General features: G+C 40.7%; 1 protein-coding gene across 2 annotated transcripts; it reads right to left on the reverse strand.

Moving 5' to 3' along the window:
* Positions 1 to 271: 271 nt before the first annotated feature.
* septin5b (septin 5b) lies at positions 272 to 12,472 on the reverse strand. 2 transcript variants are annotated; one of them, XM_020081554.2, is made up of 12 exons: positions 12,180 to 12,472; positions 11,976 to 12,010; positions 9,169 to 9,259; positions 8,075 to 8,161; positions 7,831 to 7,954; positions 5,279 to 5,413; positions 5,070 to 5,187; positions 3,391 to 3,492; positions 3,054 to 3,150; positions 2,800 to 2,935; positions 2,171 to 2,273; positions 272 to 1,983 (listed from the first exon to the last, which is right to left on the reverse strand). In XM_020081554.2, the coding sequence occupies exons 1-12, from the start codon at positions 12,220 to 12,222 to the stop codon at positions 1,921 to 1,923; spliced, it is 1,134 nt and encodes a 377-aa protein (XP_019937113.2). In that variant the 5' UTR covers positions 12,223 to 12,472; the 3' UTR covers positions 272 to 1,920. The 2 variants fall into 2 exon arrangements, with proteins under 2 accessions (XP_019937113.2, XP_019937114.2); XM_020081555.2 differs by having other exon boundaries at positions 12,000 to 12,010; positions 12,180 to 12,471.
* Between the last annotated feature and the right edge of the window lie 10,919 nt (positions 12,473 to 23,391).

Consider the following 23,391-nt stretch of genomic DNA (forward strand, 5'->3'; position numbering starts at 1 on the left):
TATTGCTAACCATGTTGCAGTTGTTTTTCCCATTCTGCCAAAATTGTGCACAAATGCAGCTTTAAACATGCAGCTGGATTTTTGTATTATCATCCATTAGCATGTTGACATAAGCATTTAGCTTTACGACTTTGCTTAGTTACAGTGTCACAGAGCAATTAGCATGGCTGTAGACTTTTTTAACCCTGTAGCTATAACGTCAAGTTTTTGAAAAGTGCTTTATAAACAAAAGTTATCATTACTATTAAAATAAAGTAAAACAATCAGTCAATTTGCTTTAAAGTTGTTACTTTTTACTATTTCTCAAAGCCACAGCAGGCATCAAGAATCTGACAAATGTCTCTTCTGACGGGCCGGCTTTTATCCACAAAGCTAGGAACACACAGCTGTCCTCAGTCCCGTCACCATCGATTCATGATCGCCAACCTGCAACCTGCTGCACGGTGGAGAAGGTGAACATTGATCTCTCTTTCCTAAATGTACAAACTCTGCATATTTGATCAAACAGTTCACTGGTTTCCCCAACTCACAGATCACAAACATTCCCCAGTATCACACCCAAGCAATCATTCCTAGTAGAGCTCAATGCTAATTCCGGCCATTTGAACTGAGCTCACCGAGAGCATTTAGGTTAAACAGTTAGATCTAAAAAATGTCCATTGCACTGCCTAGAGGTGATAAATCATGTAAGTGGATCGGACAAGGACAAAGTACACATCAAATACATTTTTCTCAAAGATGGTTTATGTCATTTTAGGCAATTCTTATTAAGGTGTAGTATTTATGTATTACCGGTTTGGTTTGGTTTTTAAATGATCTCCGCCAGAGAGGTTGTGTTTTCACCCCTGTGTGTTTGTTGGTTATTTTGTTTGTTTGTAAGAAAGATGAAACACAAACCATCACTAAACTTGGTGGAAGGATGCGGTACGGGTCAGGGAAGGATCCAGATCAGGAGGCGGATAATTTAATCATTTAATTGTTTTAAATTTTAATTTAATAATTCATGAATTATTATCAATGAATGATACAATTCTACGAGTGTGTGATATTAGGTGCAGCTTGATTGGGATTGTTGGGCCTTGGCGGAGGTATGTGCTCTACTGAGCACCATTCGAGTTATTTGATGCCATGAAAGCGGGATGAAACGTCATGATACAGCTGAGACTCACACATCGGTGAAGTCAGCGAATCAGTGGGACATCGCTACCACGGCTTCATCCCACGATCACTCCTTTACAGACTCTGGCTCCAAATGTGCACCATGGCTGCAGTATTCAAGATCATTTCAGGAAGTGATGTGTCGTCCATCTTTACATACAGTCTATGATATGAAATAAATGGGATAATATCTGTAACTTCTATGGCAGATTTAGAATTAGTGATGATGATGTAATTCTGTATATTATGCAGACAGACTCAACAAAAGTGCTCTCAAAATTGAATTAGCGCTTTGCATGTGGGATTGATTTTACATTAGTTTTCCATCTTTGATGTCTGATTGTACGTTGCAATACAATTTGGTTTGATCAGATTCATGATTAAAGATTTTATACAGTATATGGAGGAGCAGCATTGAGGGTGCGCTGCATTGCACTTGGGAATCTACTGTGATAACAAAGTGCAATCGCCTCTATTGCCTAACTTGACTCACTTGGCTAAAGACTGCAATAAATAATAAACTAAATTCTATAAGGTTCTATCATGCCAAAACATTTTAATTAAATTAAAATACATCTGCCAGCATGCTGTCATTCGTCTACAGTTTCTTTGTGACTAGTGCTTTGAATATCAGGTGAAATAAATATTAAATGTAATCATATAAAGATTTCTTCCGTCCTCTGAAGAGATGGCATTAGTGACAGTTTCAATCATTGCTGTGTTTGACCCTCTGGGTTTGTCCCCTGAATAAAAGGTCAGAGGTCACAGGTCCTGCTCATGCATCTGCTGCTGCATCTTCTGGAGCATCTGCTGCATCCTCTTCAGCTGCAGAGGCCGATGACATGGTGACAAGAGACAAGGGAACAGGAATGGATGAGAGACAGCTTACATAATAACACACATGGGTCATCAATTCACATCAGCATCTTGGTTATGTTATACCTGCTGCCATGTAATATTCATTGTTTGAGGTTTATAAAGGCGTCATACAGGCTATTTGTTTTCCACTCACTTCTTCATCTTTCATTTTGATGATTTTCTCTGTCTCCACATCTGGCGTGGGCAGCGGCAGGATTGGGATGGGGCTCTCCACTCGCTTGTCTGCATTCATTTTACTGTAAAATGACAGATTAACATGAGGCATGGCAGCAGCACGACACTTTACATCTGTTCTTGATTAAAACAGAAAAGATTCTACTTCAGTAGGTCAGTGTGGACAAGAGTCAATCTTAATCTTTTTTTTCTCTGTCTGGATTGTTCAATATGAGGAAAAACTCCAACAATTGCTCTGGTGGCTACTTCATAGTGGGCAAAGGAAGAAGTCATTAACCTCAATAGAGCAGATTCAGGGATTTTTTTTCACTTCCTTTAACATTTTTTTACTTGTGAATTTCTCATGAAATAATGGAGAGATCTTAGAGACGGATATCTACGAGTGTGTGTAATTTAACTTGACTCGATGTGAATTTAAGGGCACAGTTGGGCCTTGAAGAGGGTAAGCGCTCAGTTGAGTGCTATTCTGGTTGTCAAATTAATGAATTCTTCCAACTAGGACTCTTTTTGTCTACCAGCTAATTACTTTGAATTGTGCACTGTCCCTGGGCTTTTTAGACAAACATCTGTCAATGGATAAACACCCACCTGGTCATGGTCTGGATGCACTGAGCTCTGTAGTTTTCATAGTGGCAGTCATTGGTGATGTCCTTCAGGTCGTGCATGTGGGTTCTGATCAGCATGGTCCTGAGCTTCACAAAGTCGCAGTGGGACGGGTTCTCCACTGCGTACAGGAAAAGATTGACTTATGCAAACGAGTGTTGTCATGGTAACTGAGACCTCAGGACTTCTGCAGAGGGCTGGGACAGACAGACACTGAGGTCCAGTTGAGAGATTCTTACCCTCCACGATGCCCCAGGGGTAGAGCCTCCCTCTCACCCTCTGACCTCGGGCTTCTACCACAGTGTTGCTGCCGATCACTGCAAACGGAGTGCTCTCCTGCCCCACAAAAACACCACAGGTAGACATGGTACTGGAGCCTTTACTCAAAGTAAACTGGCAATAGGCCAATACATTTACCCAGCATCAAGATTGAAATTGTTCAATACGGGCACTAAATCAAATCTTAGAAAGGAGAAGGAACAGAAACAGGGCATTAGATGATGAAATGGATATTCTGGGTATTGTCTTTTAGTATCCTGCACAGGCACCTCACAGTAATAACCAGAGCAGACTCACCTTCAGCTCTTTATCTTGCTGCTTGAATCCCTCATCTTCATCAGAGTCACAGTCAGGGAACTGGTAGATCTTTATCCCATACTTACCTATCTCCTCTCTCAACTAGGACAAAGCAGACACACATGTTAAAGATATGTTGGACAATAACACACACACACACACGCACAAAGATCCTCCCACTGGGTGCTAGTATTGCAGGAAGTGGCTGCCCTATTTAAAAGCTTGAAAACTCCAGATAAAATCTTTCATCACTAAAATAAGCTGAAAACAGATCTCCCATCTAGTTTCCATATATTTAACCAAAGCAGCTCAAAAGATAAATATATATGAACTCATCTTATATTAACAACGATGCATTCATCATTTATTCTTATTCAACGTTTTATTCACATTTAAAGAAAAGGTTTGGCATAGCAATACATGCAGCATCATGTAGGAGTAGTTCGACATGATGGGTTATATGATTATTCTCACTTCTTTCTCAGAGCAAGATGAGAATGGATACTCTAAAACTCATGACAAACATGAGAAGAGCTACTGTATATGGTGAGTGTTTTCGTTGATCTGCACATCCTAAACAAGGCAGTATTGGGAATTATATCCAAGCCATGTTAAGGCCATGGGCTTTTAATTGGGAAAAAATGTATAAATATGTAATTTTGGTATAGAGGTAGCCCAGGTAAACAATGAGTCTACCTTAGCATTGGAGGAGGGAGCGTCTGCCTCTAATGCTAACCAATCAGCACATTGTGTCTCCACAGTGAAGAAGTACTATAGAAACTTTTATTTATAAAAAAAATAAAAGAAAATAAAACCTCCATCAAGGGGTTTTTGTTTGTCTGGTCAGGATTACGCAGAATTCACTGGATGAAATAAAGAAACTTGTTGGAAGGACATTGTATGGGTCCAGAAAGAACCCATTTAATTTTGGTGACGATCCAAATAACTGATCCAGGAATTTTGTTTCACCTATTTTCAGTGCAGTAGCTTTGGCACAAGGTATGCTCTCTTCGGGCGCCATTCTAGTACCAATATGGAGCCACATGTTGTGCCCTCTCTACCACTGACGGACAATTAAAGCGGTTTGTGCAGCATTTCTTTTTGCTAATGGCTGTTTATTGTTTAAATTTAAATTTCTGCCCTGAATTAAATCCAAAATAATTTTATATTGATAAATGGTATTTATATAAAGATTTTCTAGTCTTGATGACCACTCAGAGCTTACAGTACAGTTTTTCTTGTCATTTACCCATCAACACAAATTCATATAGTGCAATTACTGGCAGCACTTTTGTCACACTTGAGGAAGCAGCCGTCAGGGGCATTTTGGGGTTCAGTGTCTTGCCCAAGGACACTTCACCAAGCAGAATGGGGAAGACTGGGATCAAACCATCAACTTTCTGATTAGAGGACAACGTGCTCTGGCTTCTGAGCTACAGCTGCCCCATTCACCACTGTGGGAAAACACTTTTGTTGTTTTTTCTGAGAATTAGATGAGATGATAGAGATCAAACTCATGTCTGAGTTAAATACAGAGCGTGGGTTTGGAGGCTATAAGACTAGCTATGCCTAGAAAATTCAGAAATACACCTTTGAAATGAATTAATCTGTATTGTTTAATTTGTACAAAACAGATAAGGATGATGATGGAGGGAGTTACGAAACATGTGTGGTCTGACCTGCTCTTTGAGTTTCTTTATCTCACTGGGAGTGAGACAGTCCGCCTTAGCGATGAGAGGAACGACGTTAACCTTGTCCTGCAGGGCCTTCATGAACTCTACATCAACTGGACGAAGCCTGCAGGCCGACATGATCTTTACTGAGTATTTAAATGTATGCATGGATATACAGTAAATACAGCGTGTGCACATGCCAGTGTGTATATTACCCGTGTCCGAAAGGTGGAATGAAATACAGGCAGCAGTGCACCCTGTTGTCCTGGATGTTTTTCCTGTTGAGTCCGCTCTCATCCCTGAAGTACTGTTCAAACTGCAGATTGATGTAGTCTGTGACGGGCCTCCAGCTACCAAAGACAAACATGTCTGTGCTTGTTCATGTGGTTTTTTTAAATTTAAACTCAGCAGACTTTTTAAGGAATAGTTTAGACGGAGATCCATCTACACAGTGAAGGAAAGTAGGTTCAAGTACGGCAGCACAGATCTGAGGTGCTTGTAGTTTTTAGTAGCTTTTGGCAACATATAAGGACAAGCAGCTAAAGAACCACAAACTTATTCAGACTGAAAAATTCACAGGCGTATTTTCTGATGAGACAGGGAAGTTGACCTTTGACCTTTAAAATATAAAATGTCATCAATTCATAATTTTATCCCCTTACACAAAGTAATGTGTTAATTCTTGAGTCATGGCCAGAAACATGAGGTTTTATGAGGTAACAGTGGCTTTTTGACAATGAAAATAAAATCTTTGTGTCCAAGTGAACATTTGAGCCAAATTTAAAGAAATTCCTTCTAGGCGTTCACAAGAATGAGACAGATGGACGGCCAACCTGAAAACACAAAGCTTCCAGTGATAGCTGTCGTTGGTGTGTGGATATTAAACACAAGCAACAGGAGATCAATACAACAGTGAGGCAGTGAGATATAATCACAACCTAATCAAATCAAATCAATAGTGTAGCTTTGGAACAACAAATGGAGCAAACATGGCAGATAGAACAGAAAATGCACAATCCCTCACACAATGATAACAATAGCTTTAGGAAGAGAGGCCGTGCACAACATAACAGAAACAGAACAAAGAGAGATCTACCATAAATTAGATGATACATTCCTGTTCATATTTAAAGGTCCAGTGTGTAAGATTTAGGTGAAAGGAAAGTATTGGCAGAAATTTAATGTAGAATAATCCTCCTGATGTTTTCACTAGTTTGTTTCATCTAAATAGTATGAATTTTAGTTTTCTTTACCCCAGAAAAGACCCTTTATATTTAAATACTTTATATTTACATTGAGGGGGTCCTCTCTACATTAGTCCAGACTGGACAAACTAAGCACCTTCAGAGTTTTTATGACAACTGAAGCTACCACAAGTTCATGTTTGGAAGGAGAGGGTGAGGTGAGGGGTGTTCAGCTGAAACATGCAACTTCAACACTAGATATCACTAAATCCTACACACTGTACCTTTAAAAGAGCAGCTGGCAACACAACCGGAACATAAACAGAACACACCTCTGTTTGAACTTCAATTTGACTTTCTAATGCATCAAGAAAAATCTTCATACTTACACATATTGGTTAACCAGATGATACGCACAATTAAACTACATGATTACACGTGGGGGCTGCTGAGGGTTTCTGCAGTGTTCACCAAACAAAATACAATTTAAAATTCCTTCTTCATGGTAATAATCTCCAAAGAATGAGAGGAAACCCTAAAACTTTAAGTAATTGAAATTTAAACCATATTTTTATCTTCTCCATTTTTACTATTAATTGATGTTGTAAGAAATAATTCCTATTGGTTTGATTTAATACAGTGTTGCACTGAGTTAAAGTTTAAAGATTAATCAGTTCAGTGTCAAAAACAGTGGAGTCTCTGCTTTGTGAATCTTAACAACAGTACCTGTAACATGTCATTTTAAACTTATGTTCGTTCTTCTGTCTCCTCCTTCTTTTTTGTACGCCATCCCTGGTGGCTGGCTGCAATATAGGTCATATATCCAGCATCCACCACATGGAGCAACTAATAAGGCAAAATACTTGTTAAATATTTTTTTCTCAGAGATGGTTTACGTCATTGTAGATTTTTTTTCTGATACACTTCCAGTAGGTTTGGCTTTGATTAGTTATTATATGTTATAAAAGAGGATGAAACATCATGATTGATGGCTCCCTACAGCACAGACTCTTGCTCCAAATGCCTTTATATGTGCAAGATGGCAGCGTTCATATCTAGGACATTTTGGTGTGATTTCTGGATAGAGGAGATGCATCCATCTTTACACACAGTCTATGGTGACAACACAGGGCTGAAAAGGCAGGATGACAGTGTGTAGGGGAACAAGTTCACATAATGGTCCGGTGTGCAAGATTTAGGTGAAAGGGATCTATTGGCAGAAGTTTCATATAAAATAATCCTAGTGATCTTTTCACTGGTGTGTTTCATCTAAATTGTATGAATTTTGGTTTTCTCAACCCTAGAATGGGCCGTTTATATCTAAACATATTTACACCTCTCTGCTGAGGTTTTCACAGTCGCCTTAACTGGAGAAACTAAAACCTTTTGAGTTTTTATGATAACTGAAGCTACCACAGGTTCTCTTTCATGTTTGGAAGGGGAGGGTGAGATCAGGGGTGTTCAGCTGCAACATGACACATCACCACTAGATGTCACTAAATTCTACACTCTGAATCTTTAACTCAGCTACAAATATTGTTAGCCATATGATCTCCGACCAGAGATACACAGTCAACACCCACCACTCTGTGTTGTTGACAGCGTCTCCAAAACCTGGGGTGTCCACAATAGTTAGTTTCAACTTCACCCCCTTCTCTTCGATGTCCACCGTGTGCTTCATGATCTCAACCGTCTGACTGATGCGCTCTGAAATGCCAAACACACAGAGACATTCAACAGTCTATCTCCTGCACACGTCGCTTCCGTCTTATCTGGGCTGGAAACAAAAATGCAGACATGGGGATGTCTTATCGGTCAGTGACTCACCCTCAGCATTTAGTAATTTTCTGTCTTTATGCAGATCAGTGAGGAACAAGCTGTTCACCAGGGTGGATTTACCCAGGCCAGACTCACCTGCAACACACATATACACAGAGGTGGAAAGTCATTACATTTAAAATACCGTACTTAAGAACAGTTTTGAGGTGCGTCTGCTTTCTACTTTTCATTTGATGCTGGTTTGTACTTTCAGAAATGAAACATTGATATTATGTCAGTGATACACATATGACAATACTGTGTAAACAATTAAAGATCTCTTATATTATTTCAAAATGTTTCTACCATGATGCAGAACTATGTGCTTCCCTCTCCAACATGGAAAAATTGTGTTTTTTGTTGTACTTAAAGTTTGATTGACATAATATATAAAACCATATATTTAAGGAGGAGGATAAACAGCCAAATCTGATTAAAACTGATGCTTATCTTGAGTAAGTCAATTTAAGCTCCCTTCAATAGGTGCAAACTTAAGATAGCAAGCATGCAGTTGAAGCAAAACTTTAAAAAAAGTTAATCATAATTGTATAAGAGTACTGAATGTACTGAATGAGATAGCAGCTAAGAGATGGCAAAATGTATGGATTCAAATAAATGTGAAAGAACTGTTTTTATGCATGATCAAACAAATAAAAATATTAAATAGCGTAATGGACATTCTGTGTCTCACAGCCAAGTGGCAGCACAACGAATGCAAACTTGCCGAAGCAAAATAATTTAGTCTAACACATGAATCACTGTACTCCCCATTACACAGACACATCCAGGATGGTTTGAAATCTCATCTGCAGCCAAACCTCGAGACACATTCTGAGAAATGTAATATTCATGGCAATATTCAGTCACGATAGCTTCACCTACTGGACACAGGTAATGACTACAATACAAATATCTCCGAAGATGAAGATGTCAAGAGAGCTTTTGGTGATAAGAGCCAATGCTGATGTTGATGTCCCGTAAACAGAAACATGATCTGATGATGTCTGAAAATGCTTCTGTCTTGTGTAAAGTACTTTAAAATGACGCTGCTGTACACAGTTTAGATTTGATAATAACCCAGGAGGTGTGACGTCACTTCTCACCTGCCACCATGAGGGTGAAGTCAAATCCCTTTTTCACAGACTTCCTGTGCACCTGGTTGGGCAGCGTCGCAAAACCAACATAATCCTTTTCCTAGAAACAGTCACACGGAGACAGAAATGCCGTTTTAAAGCAGCGGCAGTGACTCTGGCTCAGCAGCAGTAAGTAAATGTATGCAGATCATCATGGCCGACACACAGGCTGCTGGGTCAGATCTGTGGTACAGCAACTGTGTTAGTAGGACATCCCCATGATTCTCTTCATGTTTTATTGAAGTTGCAAAGAGCAAAGGGACTGGGAGCATGCCCTGGGGTTCACCAAGTATTCATAATGTAGAGTGGCAGGCAGCCACTGGCACTAGAGGAGGGGCTGGTGAACAGCACAGCAGAGCCATACAGTATGTGTGCATCTGAATACATAGAGAGAGATGGAAGAACAGGGTTAAACAGAGCATGTGCAGATCTTAAAAGTGATTCTATATGAAAAAGTATATTTACAACTGTGTTGTGTGGTTGGGCCTTTGCAGAGGTACAAACTACTGAGTGACCTTCTAGTTGAAATGGTTTGTGTCTCTGGTATTGTGTTTCTTTGTGAGAGCATTTTGTGGTCATTTGACAATCTTTCAGACATGCACTGAACTCTGGAGATCCCTCAGGCCATTCTGCATGGATGAACGTATGTGTGAATGCAAATGTCCGAGTGAGAGCTGGCCCACTAATGGAAAAACCACAGAATTTCTGAAGGACGCAGCAGGAGATCCTCCTCAGGAAGATATCTAACACACACAACACAACAGAGATTAAAAAGCAGTGCCATGATCTCTGCGGGGGGAATTAATGTGTTACAGTACGTCCTGCCTCTGGCTGCTGCGCCATTCGTGTCCTGCCTGTTCAGTGATCCAGATAATGTAAACACACTCAGTTGATATAAAGTTAAATAATGTGCTCTCTATGATATCAATCAAATAGATTTTAATTTGAAGAATGCTGTAGAAATGGTGAGAGAATGACTGGAACAGGAACCAACAGCGTTGAACGAGGCAGATGGTGTGTGGTGTGAACTAAGCAGACTGGTCAGATAGAAGAACAGCTCCCCCATCATGCATTCGATTTCTCCACTTGAGGATACAACCAGCTTTTAAAACCAAATCTAATGTAGAGAGCATTAGCTTGACTTTCTAGGGAGCAACTGAGGAGCTGTGTAGATGGAGGTGTGTGTCTGAAAATTGACATTTTGTCTCTGGATGCATTTCACACCTACACGCATTTCACAAAAATACACATATCCAGACTGCTGGATAACACCTCGCTGCTCTGACTCAGCCTCAGAGCTGCCGTCCAAGACGACATGAAAACACTGAACTGTGAAGCAGGACAATGGTAAAAGGAATAATGAGAGGAAACCGCTCGAGGGATTTTGGGAGCTGTGCAGCAAATCTCAAAATAAAGATGTTCACACTGGAGCTTGTAAAGAAGGAGATGTTTGATGCTCTAGGAGATCATATGATCCCCTTAAAGCTCCAGCGTGTAAGATTCAGGTGAAAGGGAACTATTGGCAGAAATGTATGTAGAATAATCCTCATGATGTTTTCACTAGTTTGTTTCATCTAAATTGTATGAATTGTAGTTTTCTTTACCCCAGAAAAGGCCCTTTATATTTAAATACTTTATATTTACATTGAGGGGGTCCTCTCTACGGAGGCCACCATGTTTTTTACATTAGTCCAGACTGGACAAACTAAATACCTTTTGATTTTTTATAACAACTGAAGCTACCACAGGTTCTTTTTCATGTTTGGAAGGAGAGGGTGAGGTGAGGGGTGTTCCGCTGCAACATGTAATTTCAACACTAGACAGCTGGAAGGAATCATTGTATTCCATGCTGTCTCACATGATATATTTTCAAGCTGAGGTTGAATGAAACATGAAAAAGGGGAATTTGTCATATTTTCTGACATTTAATCACCTAAACAATCTTTGATTTGTGATAATGAATAATTAGATGGTTGCACGTCTAACCACCTTATACATGACAAATAAAAGCAGTATACCTTAATATTTGAGAATTCTGGTTTACATTATTGCTTGAAAAGTGACTAAGAGGATGAATTGATTAACAGACTCCATGACTGTCCCTCTGCTCATTGTCTCAGCTGCAGATTCATGTTTACAGATGTTGTACAGATGTTTTGCACTGATGGAAATGGGCGTTGGTAAGTGAGCATGAGGACAAGATATGACCAACTTCTGATTTGGCCCAGGAAAACTGAAATAGTGAAATTGAACAGTACTACATCATGTAAGTCACAGTTAACAGCAAGAACCAAAACAAAGGCAACATTTGGATTTGTTCACAAAGTGCGACACAGCTAACAAACAAATACACACACACAAACACAAAGTGTGTCTCCATTCCCCATAATGTGACCATGCATGTAAACAGATGTAGGTCCCCACAACATGAGCAATATGTGGACCACACACACTTACACGCATTCTCACACGTTTGTCTTTCTATAGTTCTGAGGATACAATGCATTCTCTATATCCCCTCATTCTAACCTCAACCATCACAACTAAATACCTAGATCCAAACCTCACCGTGACCTAAAGCTAATTGAAAACCAGTGCTTTGTGGGTGTGAGGACCAGACTAAATATCCCCAGAGCCACGCACACACACACAGACACACACACACACAGACACACACACACACACACACGCACACACACACACACACACACACACACGCACGCACACACACACACACACACACACACACACACACTGTGTCACAAACGCCCACACACCTTTGTCCCCACTGTTTCTCTTACCTCTCCATCATCTGAGGACAGTTTCCAAGAGGCGTCGGTGCGTTTGGGCAGCAGGTGCCAGCCACATGCAGGAGAATGTCCGGAGAGAATAAAAGCACAGTGTGGGTTTCGGGAGACTCACGCATCGATGCTTGATGAACGCGAATGGCTGGAAGTGAGTGGTGACCTGCAGGTGCTCACCTGACCGGGGCGCACGGCTCCTGTAGCGGCTGTTGGCCGTCATCTTGGACACGCTCGGTGGAGGATGAATCTGGACGAGGGGCGGCTGAGGTCTGGTCCCGGTAATGACGTCTGCTCTGTGTCTCACCACTGCAGCAGCAAGACGTGCGTCCAACAGCAGCGATGAGACCTGCAGGAGTTCATCTGAATCACACGCACACAAAAATCACCGCGTCCATCGTTTGACACTGTGCGTTGTCGTGCGCGTTCACTGGTCCACTTGGTCGTGAGCGTACAAAGTGGTTGCAGTTCATGTGAATCTCCAGGGGGTGGCAGTATGACTTTGTTCCAACAAGAAAAATGTAGAGCATTGAAGAGCTTAACGGGATAGTTCACCCAAAAATGAAAATTCACTCATTGTCTACTCACCACTCTGCCGATGGAGGGGTGGGTGAAGTGTTTGAGTCAGAGGTATATATACGTATTTATATATACAATTGAAGTAACTAGGGACCGATTCTTCAAACGTAAAAAAAAACAACCATGTTGTTTTAACCATGTTGTTTTTTTTACAAGGTTTTAGGAAAGGTGTAAATTGCCCTATTTCGAATAGAATTTGAATTTGGGGGCTTACGGACACTTGGATGACACCACAGGAGCAGAATGGAAGCATTTTCAGTTTTTTCTGTTGTTTATCTTTTACGTTTGAAGAATCGGTCACTATTTACTTCAATCGTATTGAATTTGGCTGTGACAATGCTTACCCCTGAGACTCCAAGTGCTTTGTGGACCCAAACACTTTCACCCACCCCTCCATCGGCACAGTGGTGAGTAGATAATGAGTGAATTTTCATTTTTGGGTGTATTGTCCTCCTAACAGAGAGGAGCAACAGTACATTGTATTGGTTTTCAGTCTATTTTGTCTACTATACTTCCCAATATGCATATTTTATTCTTTTTTTCTAGTTTGTATTCATATGTTCACAATTGTCTCTCAATGTTTAAAATGTCTAATCTAATTATCAAAGGAAATAAAATAAAAAATCTGGCCCCTGATCTAGAGCAACACCGAAATGTAATGGGGTTTTCCCTGACACACACACACACACACATGGCTCATTCCACCAAGTTTCATGGAAATTGGTTCAGTTGTTTTTGTGTGATCTTGCTTACATACAAACATAGCAACAGAAAGAAGTGAAAGTAACCTCCTTGGTGACTGGAGATATGTCGAAACAGCTCCATGAGGTTGACATCTGCAGACTGTGCAGCTCTTTGCTCCAGCAGCCCTCACTGTGACTGTGGCATCATCTGCAGTTTCTAAATGAAACATCTACACCTGATGGTCTGTGGAAGTCACAGATAATCACATTTTCTCACCATTACAATATAAATATCCTACTTCTAGCAGAGCAGCTGTCCTAACAATGCACCAGAGGCTATAGTAACATCGTCTGCAAGTTAAGAAAAGCCATACCATATGAATTTTAAGGTATAGGTGGCTACAGGAGCAGTGACAGGTCTCTTTCCTGTTCAGTAGTCAAATCCTGCCTTCTTCATTTAGAGTGAGATGTGTCAAACATCAGTGTGAACATGAGTAAATGCAGTGTTCATATGGACACCATGATGGACACCTGACTACTGTTTTGGAACAGACTAGTACAATTCTGAACCTGTCCCATTAGCTGACCAGATGCTCAGTCTGAGGCTGTACCAGAGATTTTCTCTTATTACAGCAGGAGGCTTTTAAATCTTTTATTTTCCCACTCGAAACAGTTAAAAGACCCAAACTGAAGAGTCAGAGAGGCCTCCTAGGAAAATGAGGGTGGATCGTCTCAGTTGTCCTTCATGAGAAGCATTGATTGTATTCTAAAATGTATTCTAAAAGACACTGCATGTGGTGTGAAGTGAGACAAATGATGTTCTGCTCATTAGTCAGGCTGCTTTGTGAAACGAGCTGGTTCAGAACTCAGCTGCTGAGCTTCACAAGGGCTCAGCCTCATGTCAGAGGCCATGGAGTTAATTGAGTACAAAGATCTTCACAAGGTGCAAATCTGCAGTACTACATGTAGATGTATCAAATTCAGGGCAGCATCGTGGTGCAGTGGTCAGCTGTCTCACAGCAGAAAGTTTCTGGTTTGGACCTGACAGCCGACCAGGGCCTTTCTATTAAATGTTCTCCCTGTGACTATACTCCAGCTTCCTCTCATAGTTCACTGATATGCTGCTTAGGTTAACTGGAGACCCTGGATGATAGTCTCTATATCTCAGCCCTGTGATAGACTAGAGACCAGTCCAGGGTGTCCAGCATCTCACCTGATACTCCCCAAAGGCTTTTTTTCTGCCACTTCACCTGCATTTAAATACCAGTAGACATGTTCGTCCATTCCCAAACAACCAACTGTAAATCATTTGACCATTTTCTTTGTCTTAAAAAAACCAAAGTAGACTATTTAATGAAAGAGTGAACACGCAGCCAACAGCTGCTGCACAGTGAGACATGCCCGTCATCTCCCTGCTTCATGAATCAGTCGCAGCTCCGTGTCAGAGGACGTGCTCCGGTGGTCAGTGACAGTGAGTGATTCAGTCAACGCAGACATGAGGTTTGGTGAGACTTGTCCCACAGCACTGACAGCTACCTGAGGGAGGGGGAGACAGCAGGGAAACAATGTTGAGAGCGTGGGAGTGGAGGCAGGAGCAGGGTGCTATAACTGACTGCTTCCTGTGCTGCTCACATGGGTGGTGGTGGGTGGGCGTGTGTGGGTGGGTGTGTGTGTGGGGGGAGCAGGGGCCAGAGGATCACAGTGACCTCTGTGCACAAACAAGATTAACACTGGTCTCACTCCTTGTTTATTTAGGATCATTTCTGCATGCTTCTCCAGTGGCACCACTTTTGGCACAGCTCAGTTTCAGCGGCGTGAGCCGGAGATCAGGCCTGAATGTAATAAACTGGGATTAACATGAGCCGTTTGGCCTCGAGGTCAAAGATGCAACGTAATAACCCAGATTTGAATGTTTTAATCTCTGGCAGCTGACAGCAAACACCAGGAACGCTCATCAAAATATCAACAATGACACTGCACACTTTCAACTGCTTTGTTTTGTCAGGGTCTTACATATCAGGGCTGCTGCCAAATACTGAATGAATTATTAACATCATGTTAATAACAGAGATCATAATGTGTAAAATATTGAGCACTTCTCAATTTCCTTTGCCAGTTACACTCCAACATGAAGGTATTAGTGTTGTGTAGTAGTTGTAGTAGTTTCCCCCCCAAAAAAAACCCACACAATAAACAAAGTAATGATGATTTTCCTTAGCAATAGCATTCTTTTTTTTCTCATTTTTATATCGTCAAATCTTACAATGATGATACTTGTGATGCAAAGCACCTTGAAATGTTGTCCTCAGTCCTTTTTGTGATGGTTGTTGTGTTTGTTGCTGGACAATGGACGTCGTCTCCTCAGGTTTTCTGTTAAAAATAATGTAAAACTTTAATATGTGACAGGTATTCAAATGCTTTATTCTGAATGAATCAGTAATTAAATGTGCACTGATGTAAAATCTCCACCTGTACTGACTCCATCATTATTACATCATTAATGTTTTATGGTTCTGTTATGACTCTCACAGCTCTGGATTAAGGTTAGAGAAAGTGACCTACAATATGTAATTTCTAGGAGGTGGGCATGTGTGGGAGAAACATGCATGTGTGTGCTGTGCCCATGTGAGAACGTCAGTGTGAGCGTTTCCTGCCCACAGACAGAGATGCAGCTCAAGGTCACACAGTGACTTCAGCTGGGAAACAGGCTACCACAGGAAGGCCTGGATCTCAGTGCCGGACAATAGCCCATCACATGTGCCCAACGTTGATCCCTTGGTCGCTGTTGAGCTCGCCACCGCACAGGAGGAAGTGCTCATTGTTCCGAGCAAGCCTTCTCTCTTTTTCACTGCAGAGGAACAATGGAAGCAGAGAGGGGTGAGGGCAGATATACAAGCAGGAGGGAAACTTTGTTTTTACTTGTATTAAAAACAATACTTTGTAAAAATGCAGGAATTCCAGGAAAATACTAGATCAGAGAATTATGGTTGATGCTGGTCCACTGTGAGTCAATTGTGTTGTTTCCTGGTCCATCTAAAAATATATATATAGGTAAAAATGCTAAGAAAACACACAGTGAATGAGATTAGAGCTGATTTTTTAACATTTGGTGACTTCCAGTTGTTTACTTAAACAGTAATGACCAATTTCAAAATTATGAATGAATGAAGGGAGCAAAGAGACAGAGAGAAACAGTCCGTGAGGACAGAGACGTGCAGAGGCCAGGAATAGAAAGAGAAACAAGGAGAAAAGTTGGAGATTTAGTGTGGCCGTTGTGTTATCGCTCTGATTCTGCTCCACAGAGACGGGAAATGGTGGCTGTTACACACAGGAAATGAGCTGATGGCGCAGATAAGGCGGGAAAATCAACTCCGGAAATCAAGTCCATCCATGCCGATGTAGCTGGGGGACATCAGACGGGACTGCTGAGGAGGTGGGACGCGGATTAAAGGAATAGTCTCTTGAAAATGTTCCGTACAGGCGTGAACGCTGCTTCTGAAAAGTGTGTCGTTTTATTCCTTTGGCTGGTTTCGTTTTTTCTGACTCTCATTTACCTCTCACATTATGTTTGTTCACACTCTCCTGTATGTCAGAGTCCATATTCGGACCAGGGATGATAACCTTTTCTGAGCACAGTGAATATTTATATTATCGGATTTTGTTATGTTATGTCTGAACGACATTACACAGCCTTGATCACCATGATCAAGGTTTTGTTTAAGGATAGATAGTGTCACAGATATAATGATATCTAGTGTCATAGATACAATAATCTTGGTTTTAATCAACACAGTAAACATGCAATTTTCTGCCATTAGGCATCTTTAAATAAAATAAAGTTTAAAAAAAGGTGGAGCTGGCCACATTGTGAAGCAGTGTGGGATCATGGGAGTTGTTGTCTTCATTGCAGTCAGCTTCTCCTGGCCAGGATTCCTTCAGTACTCATGTTTCAGGAGCTGGATTCTCCTCAGAGGTCGACTCTTCTCCAAAGTAAACAGAGCCAATGATTAAATCCGATAAAAACTGAATACAGCAGCTTTATATTCAAAATTAGAGTTTGATTCTGACAGTGTTCCACCGACACAGGTCGTGTCTGAGGGGCTGTGAGCCGAGCTACTGCTGCTGCTAATGTTTCTCTGATAATTCAGATCCAGATGTGTAACGACTAAAATCCTTCATCCAGTTAAAACATATAATTGAAAATCAAAAGTGTGAAAATGTGACTGTTCACTTTCAAATATTTAGGTCAAAAATACAGAAGGCTGAATGAAGCACAGAACATTACCCTGATTATTCTTTCAACATTTCGAGGTCACATATATGAACAGGACTGCTGGGCCGTGTGTTGGGGCGACATCGATGAACCATCGCCTGGAGGGGTCATGTTGAGAGCCCATTGACCTCCATGTTCAGTGACATGTATGTAAAGTGTGTCTCAGAGACAGCACATCTCACTGCAGCAGCAGGTCCGGATCAACACACAACCATCCTTCATCCTGCCGGAAAGATGCTTTACATGAAAACCCACTCTGTGGTGTGGGTTTATTAACGCTGATGCAGACGCAGCTGAAACTCTGACTGGACAGAGACATGGTTGAAGAAGTACTCACATCATTTACTTTCCACAAAGCACTATTAAAATGCTCCATTATAACTACTGTGAAAAGACATGTATTCAGAATGGTATTTTATTTAAAGTATGTAAATAAAGCTAAACTTCTCCATGCAGAAAAATGCCCCAGTGCCTGTTTTGTCAGTAGCATTGTCCAGTCAAACATTTTTAAAGAATTTGATTATTTAAATTATTAAAAAGAAAATCAGTAAATCTTTACATTGAGAATCTGGAAACATGAAATGTTTTTCTTTTTACATGAAAAATCGCAAACAAAATAGTTGCCAACTAATATTTCTCTCAATCGACAAAGTGTTTATTTAAATACGCCTGAAGCATCAAATCTCCACATGTAACAAAACAACACCTTTCAAAAATAATAATTTCATATTTTTTTATATGAATAAATATATGAATTTGGAAAAAGTCAAACAGTTCCTTCTGAGTTTAAGTATAAAGTGGCATCATAAGAAAATACAAAGTATATCTGCTTATATCACATGCTAGGGACTCAGAAATTAGCCACATCAAAGATTGACTTTATTTGTCGGCTGCATGAGGCAGTTTGCCCACAAACACATGAGAACTGGTAAAGTTTAACTCTGTGTTCCAATGTGAAAAAAGCCAATTGTTTTTAACATGAATTACCATTAGTGTAAAGAAAATGTTATAACTCAATAATAATTCTCTGGTTTCAGCTTCTTAAAAGGAGTCTTTGCCGTCACTTTTTCCTGAGGTTTCCTCATTCAAGGTTTAACTGAGAAATAATGACTGAACAGAAAGATGAAGAGAATCTTTTCGAGTGTGGAGCTGAATTGACACAGGATGACTGTGCTGCGATGACGCTGTGAGGGCCGAGTGACTGCATCACGTCCGTTGTTTGTTAGAACAGGTGGAATTAGTCACCAGAGGAAGAGGAGGCTCAGCGGACATCACCGCGCAGTAACACAGCCCATTTTCTTTCATCATGGCTGGATGATGACTTTCTAGTGCTGAGATTTCCTCCACTCTTGAGTCAACAGCTCGGTCAAGTCATAATTCTCAATGAGCTCTTTAATGATCGACGGGGCTGCATGGTGCTGCATTGTCCTTCATCTTTCCTGTTACCACGGCTGCAGCTCCCTGTGAACATTAGTGGAGCTGATTCTCCGGTCGCTGCCATCAAACCTACTTTATCATATAATAATTATATATATATATATATATGTAGCCTATATATAATGTGGTGGATGAATTAAAATTGTGTGACACTACAGTACAGCATATTTTATTCAACATGAAATGCTTATTCTGTGCCAACTCCATTCACTGCAGTGTAAAGTACACATTAGTGTGTATACGGTTTACTGTTCCTCAATGCACAGGGTAGTGACAACCTTATGTTCAGAGATGGCACATGACAGACATGTGTTGTTATCCTTGCTCAGGAGGTTGTGTTTTCACTTCTGTCCATTTTTTGGTTTGTAAGCAGGATTATACAAATATGATGGATTTCCAGAACTCGTGGAAGGACGTGAACCAAGAAAGAATCCACCAGATTTGTTTGGGTAAAGCTGGACAAAGGGCTAGATCACCAATTTATTATTCTCTTTCTTTAACTAATTTTCCAGGAAATAATTCACAAATCTTGATTAAAAAAAATCTGCATATTTAGCAGGTTTGGGGAACTGAAATCTATGATTGTGTGCAGATCTAAATACAAATCTAGACCTTTAAATATGGTTTTATAGGTTGTTGGATTTTTTCAGTCACTGTACATAACAAATAGAGCTGGAAGCCTGAGATGGAGAAGTAATATGGCCTTAGATATGAGGCTTAATTCAATTAAGTGGACTGTAGGCAAAAGGATTAAGCTTTTTAGGATTTAGAAAAGAACTGGTTGAGACATGTGGCTGTGGCTCCAAAGTGTTTTCTAACAAAAGATCAGATTACATAATATTTCAGTTTTTATACCAAATAAAAATACATAATTTTCATTTCCACAATCTCTGTTCTTTTGGTTCAGTATCTCATCTACTCATTGTGATGTTTTGGTGGTAAAATGATCTCTTTTCTTTTGGAGGAGGCCAGATTCATAGCTGTGATCGTGAATCTTTTCATTTTAGGTAGGCTACATTCATTTTAGGTTTGTGTGAAAATGATCTATGTGTCGAAACAGAATAACAAGTATCGATATCTGTAATGATATCAGTGATCCCTGTGCTGCTGTTCCAAACGTTTATGGTTTTGCTGATCCCTGATGCACAACTGTTACACAAGCAGGGCCTTCTCAGTGAGTCACAGCAGTGCAACAACACACACCAGTTTATACTGAAGTAATGTTGTCACCTCCCGTGAAAGGATAAACAGAAGGGCTGAGTCACTTTGAATACTCTAACTGTTGACTCACAAACCATCATTTGTGTTAAACACAGAGTGTGTGGTTAAACTCCTGTTGGTCACTGACAAGACAGCTTCCATGATCGATTACCAACTAGTGTTGAAGTTGCTGCTGTTCCAAGTGCTAGACATTGCAAAACACAACATCATGCCAAGGCCGCACACCTCTCAAAGTGCCAAACATCCACGCAAGTGACATTTCATTGTGGATAATAAAAACAGTTGATGTGGAAAAGGAGGAGGAGAATGTTCCCAGTGGCTCGCAGAAACAATGGAGTGGAAGGGAAGTGATAAGAGACAGGACATCCTAACACTGCTGCATCTCAGACCTCCCACACGTCACCAGAGAGCCATGCAGCAGCTGTCAGTCAGCGTACAACCACGGCTGACAACAAAGACGAGAAAACCTCCCAAAAGTACTTTTAAAGGGATAGTTGACAGAAAAATGAAATCAAATTTGACTCGAAAAGGCATCATTTACATCCTGTCTTCAGCCTAAATGTGCAGGTGTAGCATCACTACTTCTGGTAGAGGTAGATTTAGGCTTAAAACATGGTGTCAATGATGCCGTTTTGAGCTGAATTTGATAAATTCACCTATTTTGTTCCTCATAGGTGGAATAAGCTTCAGAGCTCCTTTTACACCTTTAACTACATAGAACAAACTCTGTGTATATATGATGAACGATGCTGATTTTGTGTTCTGCATGTGTTGTACAGTCAATGTAAAGGTTATCAGCTGAGCTAAAGTGAAGTGAAGTGAAGTCCAGCTTCAGCTGAACCTCAAACTGAGGTGAGTTGGAGATTAGCTGAGAAAAAGTAAAGTGTCATAAAACTATTTTCAATTCATATTTCCAGCATCTGTTCCACGCGCAATATTTAGTTTCTCAGTCCAACAATATGTTGTATAAGAGTGTATGTAGTCCTGTGTACTAAATAAATACCAGTACTGAACAGTATGAAGCCACGCCTCTTCTGCTTCTGCAAAAATGTCACAAATGTATTTCCATCACTTTCAAAACCGTTTCAAAGTGAAATGTAAAATGTAAAATGTAAAATGTAAAATGTGAAATGTGAAATGTGAAATGTGAAATGTGAAATGAAAAGTGTAAAGTGTAAAGTGCAAAGTGTACAATGTAAAATGTAAAGTGAAAAGAGATGGAGGTCTGTAAAATTCAACAGTTAAATGTATTGAAATCCTCTTCATGTCCTTATATGCATCAATAAATAGTCGTCTGGAAAAAAGGAAAAAGCCCTCGCAGATTAATTCCTTGCTGACTCAATGAAATGATTTGCTCGGGGAACCTGTCTGTCACTAGCCGACGAGGCTGCGCCCGTGCACCCTGCCCGTGCTCTCCCTGAGCTTTGACGAGAGGGCTGATGGGAGGGGATGGGATGTATAGGTTGCATTTTTATCAGTGTTCCCCTGATCCTGCTTTTCCAGGATTATCCATGTTTGCTTTGAGCTGATTTTAGTAACGTGAAGTTGAGCTTAGTTGAGCTGAGTGAGGCTGGAACTGGGGTTTGGTTGAATAAGTTAATTTAGGTTAAGTTTAAGTTAATTTCACTACTGGTGAACAACTGGTCGATTATGTTAAACTATGTTATACAAAATATATATATTATCTTTACAAAGTGATAGTTCACTCTGGCGACTGTAAATCTAAGTGTTTCTGTTTCAGCACTGACAGTCTCACAATGAGCTGGAAGTAAACAGTCAGCCATAGAAACAGAGGAGGAAGCATCTGGCCAACTGAGGACACACACTGAAGCATGAACACACACACACATACACACACACACACACACACACATACACACACATACACACACACACACAGCGCTGGCAGCCACCAATCTTGGCTGTAATTAAGACTGTTGGATTCGTGTTATCAAGCCAACAGGAAAACTGTTTTTTTGACCCACTCACCTACTACGTGACATAATGACGTATTCCCCTTCATGTACACGTGTGTCTGTGTGTGTGTGTGTGTTTGTGAAATAATGATCTTTCCAGACTCAGAGCTGATTGTGTTTGGTTGCAGGAATGTTGTTTGTCAGCATGTTGACGTCCATGCTGCAGCGACACCTGCTACCTCTGTCCTTAATCTGAAAATGCCATCATTGGTTTGGTGTCATATTATCGATTCAGCAGTAAACTACATGCAGCCAAGCCCAAACAAAATCCATACACACTGTGCAGAGTTATTTTAAAGTGTGCAGTCATTAAAAGTGCAAGAACAAATATTTATTATTGAGCACCCGTTTGCTCCCGTTGTGGTTATTTGAGACTTTATCTCGGCAGCCAGCTCTTCCTCCACCCTGTTTGTGTTTATCTGCTGTGGCATCCGAATGGGTCAGTCAGCAGGCAGCCCCCACCCCCACCTCCAGGGCCTGATACCAGTGGTCTGATTCAGCCCCCTCACTCTCTTTACAGAGCGGCTTCATGACTAAAGCTGAGAGACTGAGATTGGGCATCTTCCACTTCCATTAGCAGAGTAATTATAGCAGGTGTGGTCCAGCTTTTTATCTACACGCACCAGTTTGTCTGCAGTAAACACAAAAACACACAACGCTAAGCTCTGCGCAGGATGCTGCTCTCAAACTGACCAGATTTCACATCAAGTATGTGATGAAGAGGAATCCAGAGGAAGTCTGGGCATGATCGAATTTAAATTTAGAACAATTTAGAAAAGTTAAAAAACTGTTGCCCGCTCTTCTTCTGGGCGTGAAACTGTGAACACGACACATTTGTCAAGAAACTCAATCTACAGAAAAGAAATGTCACAACTGAAATTTATCAAATACAGCGAATCAGACATGAGGAATTGACGTGTACCGACCATACCATTCTGTCTTTTTATTAAGTCCTCACAGTCTGAAGTTCTCTAATCATCCAATTCAATACAACATTACTTAGATTCTAGTCTGTGGCTAGACCACTGATTTCTCCAGTCCTCTGACTTTTCCTCTGGCACCACTATGAGGCCACAGTTTTCATGAATCCAGTGAAACACCTCAACATCTACCTGCTGGACTTTCACAGCATCTTGTACAGACATGCGTGATTTACTTTCCTACAAAGCTGATAACCAGGAGTCACGTTTTGGTTTGATTGTATTCAACGTTTGAACTGTTAC

The sequence above is a fragment of the Paralichthys olivaceus genome, chromosome 18 (genome assembly GCF_024713975.1).
Source record: "Paralichthys olivaceus isolate ysfri-2021 chromosome 18, ASM2471397v2, whole genome shotgun sequence".
Lineage (NCBI taxonomy): Eukaryota > Metazoa > Chordata > Actinopteri > Pleuronectiformes > Paralichthyidae > Paralichthys > Paralichthys olivaceus.

Bases quoted from the DNA above. Each gene is read 5' to 3' on its own strand.
- septin5b (XM_020081554.2), bottom strand. From the start codon at position 12,222: ATGACGGCCAACAGCCGCTACAGGAGCCGTGCGCCCCGGTCAG. The intron at 9,260-11,975 runs GTGTGTGGGCGT...GACTGTTTCTAG, and splicing joins GAGAAACAGTGGGGACAAAG to GAAAAGGATTATGTTGGTTT. The intron at 5,188-5,278 runs GTAATATACACA...GTCGGCCTGCAG, and splicing joins ATTCCACCTTTCGGACACGG to GCTTCGTCCAGTTGATGTAG.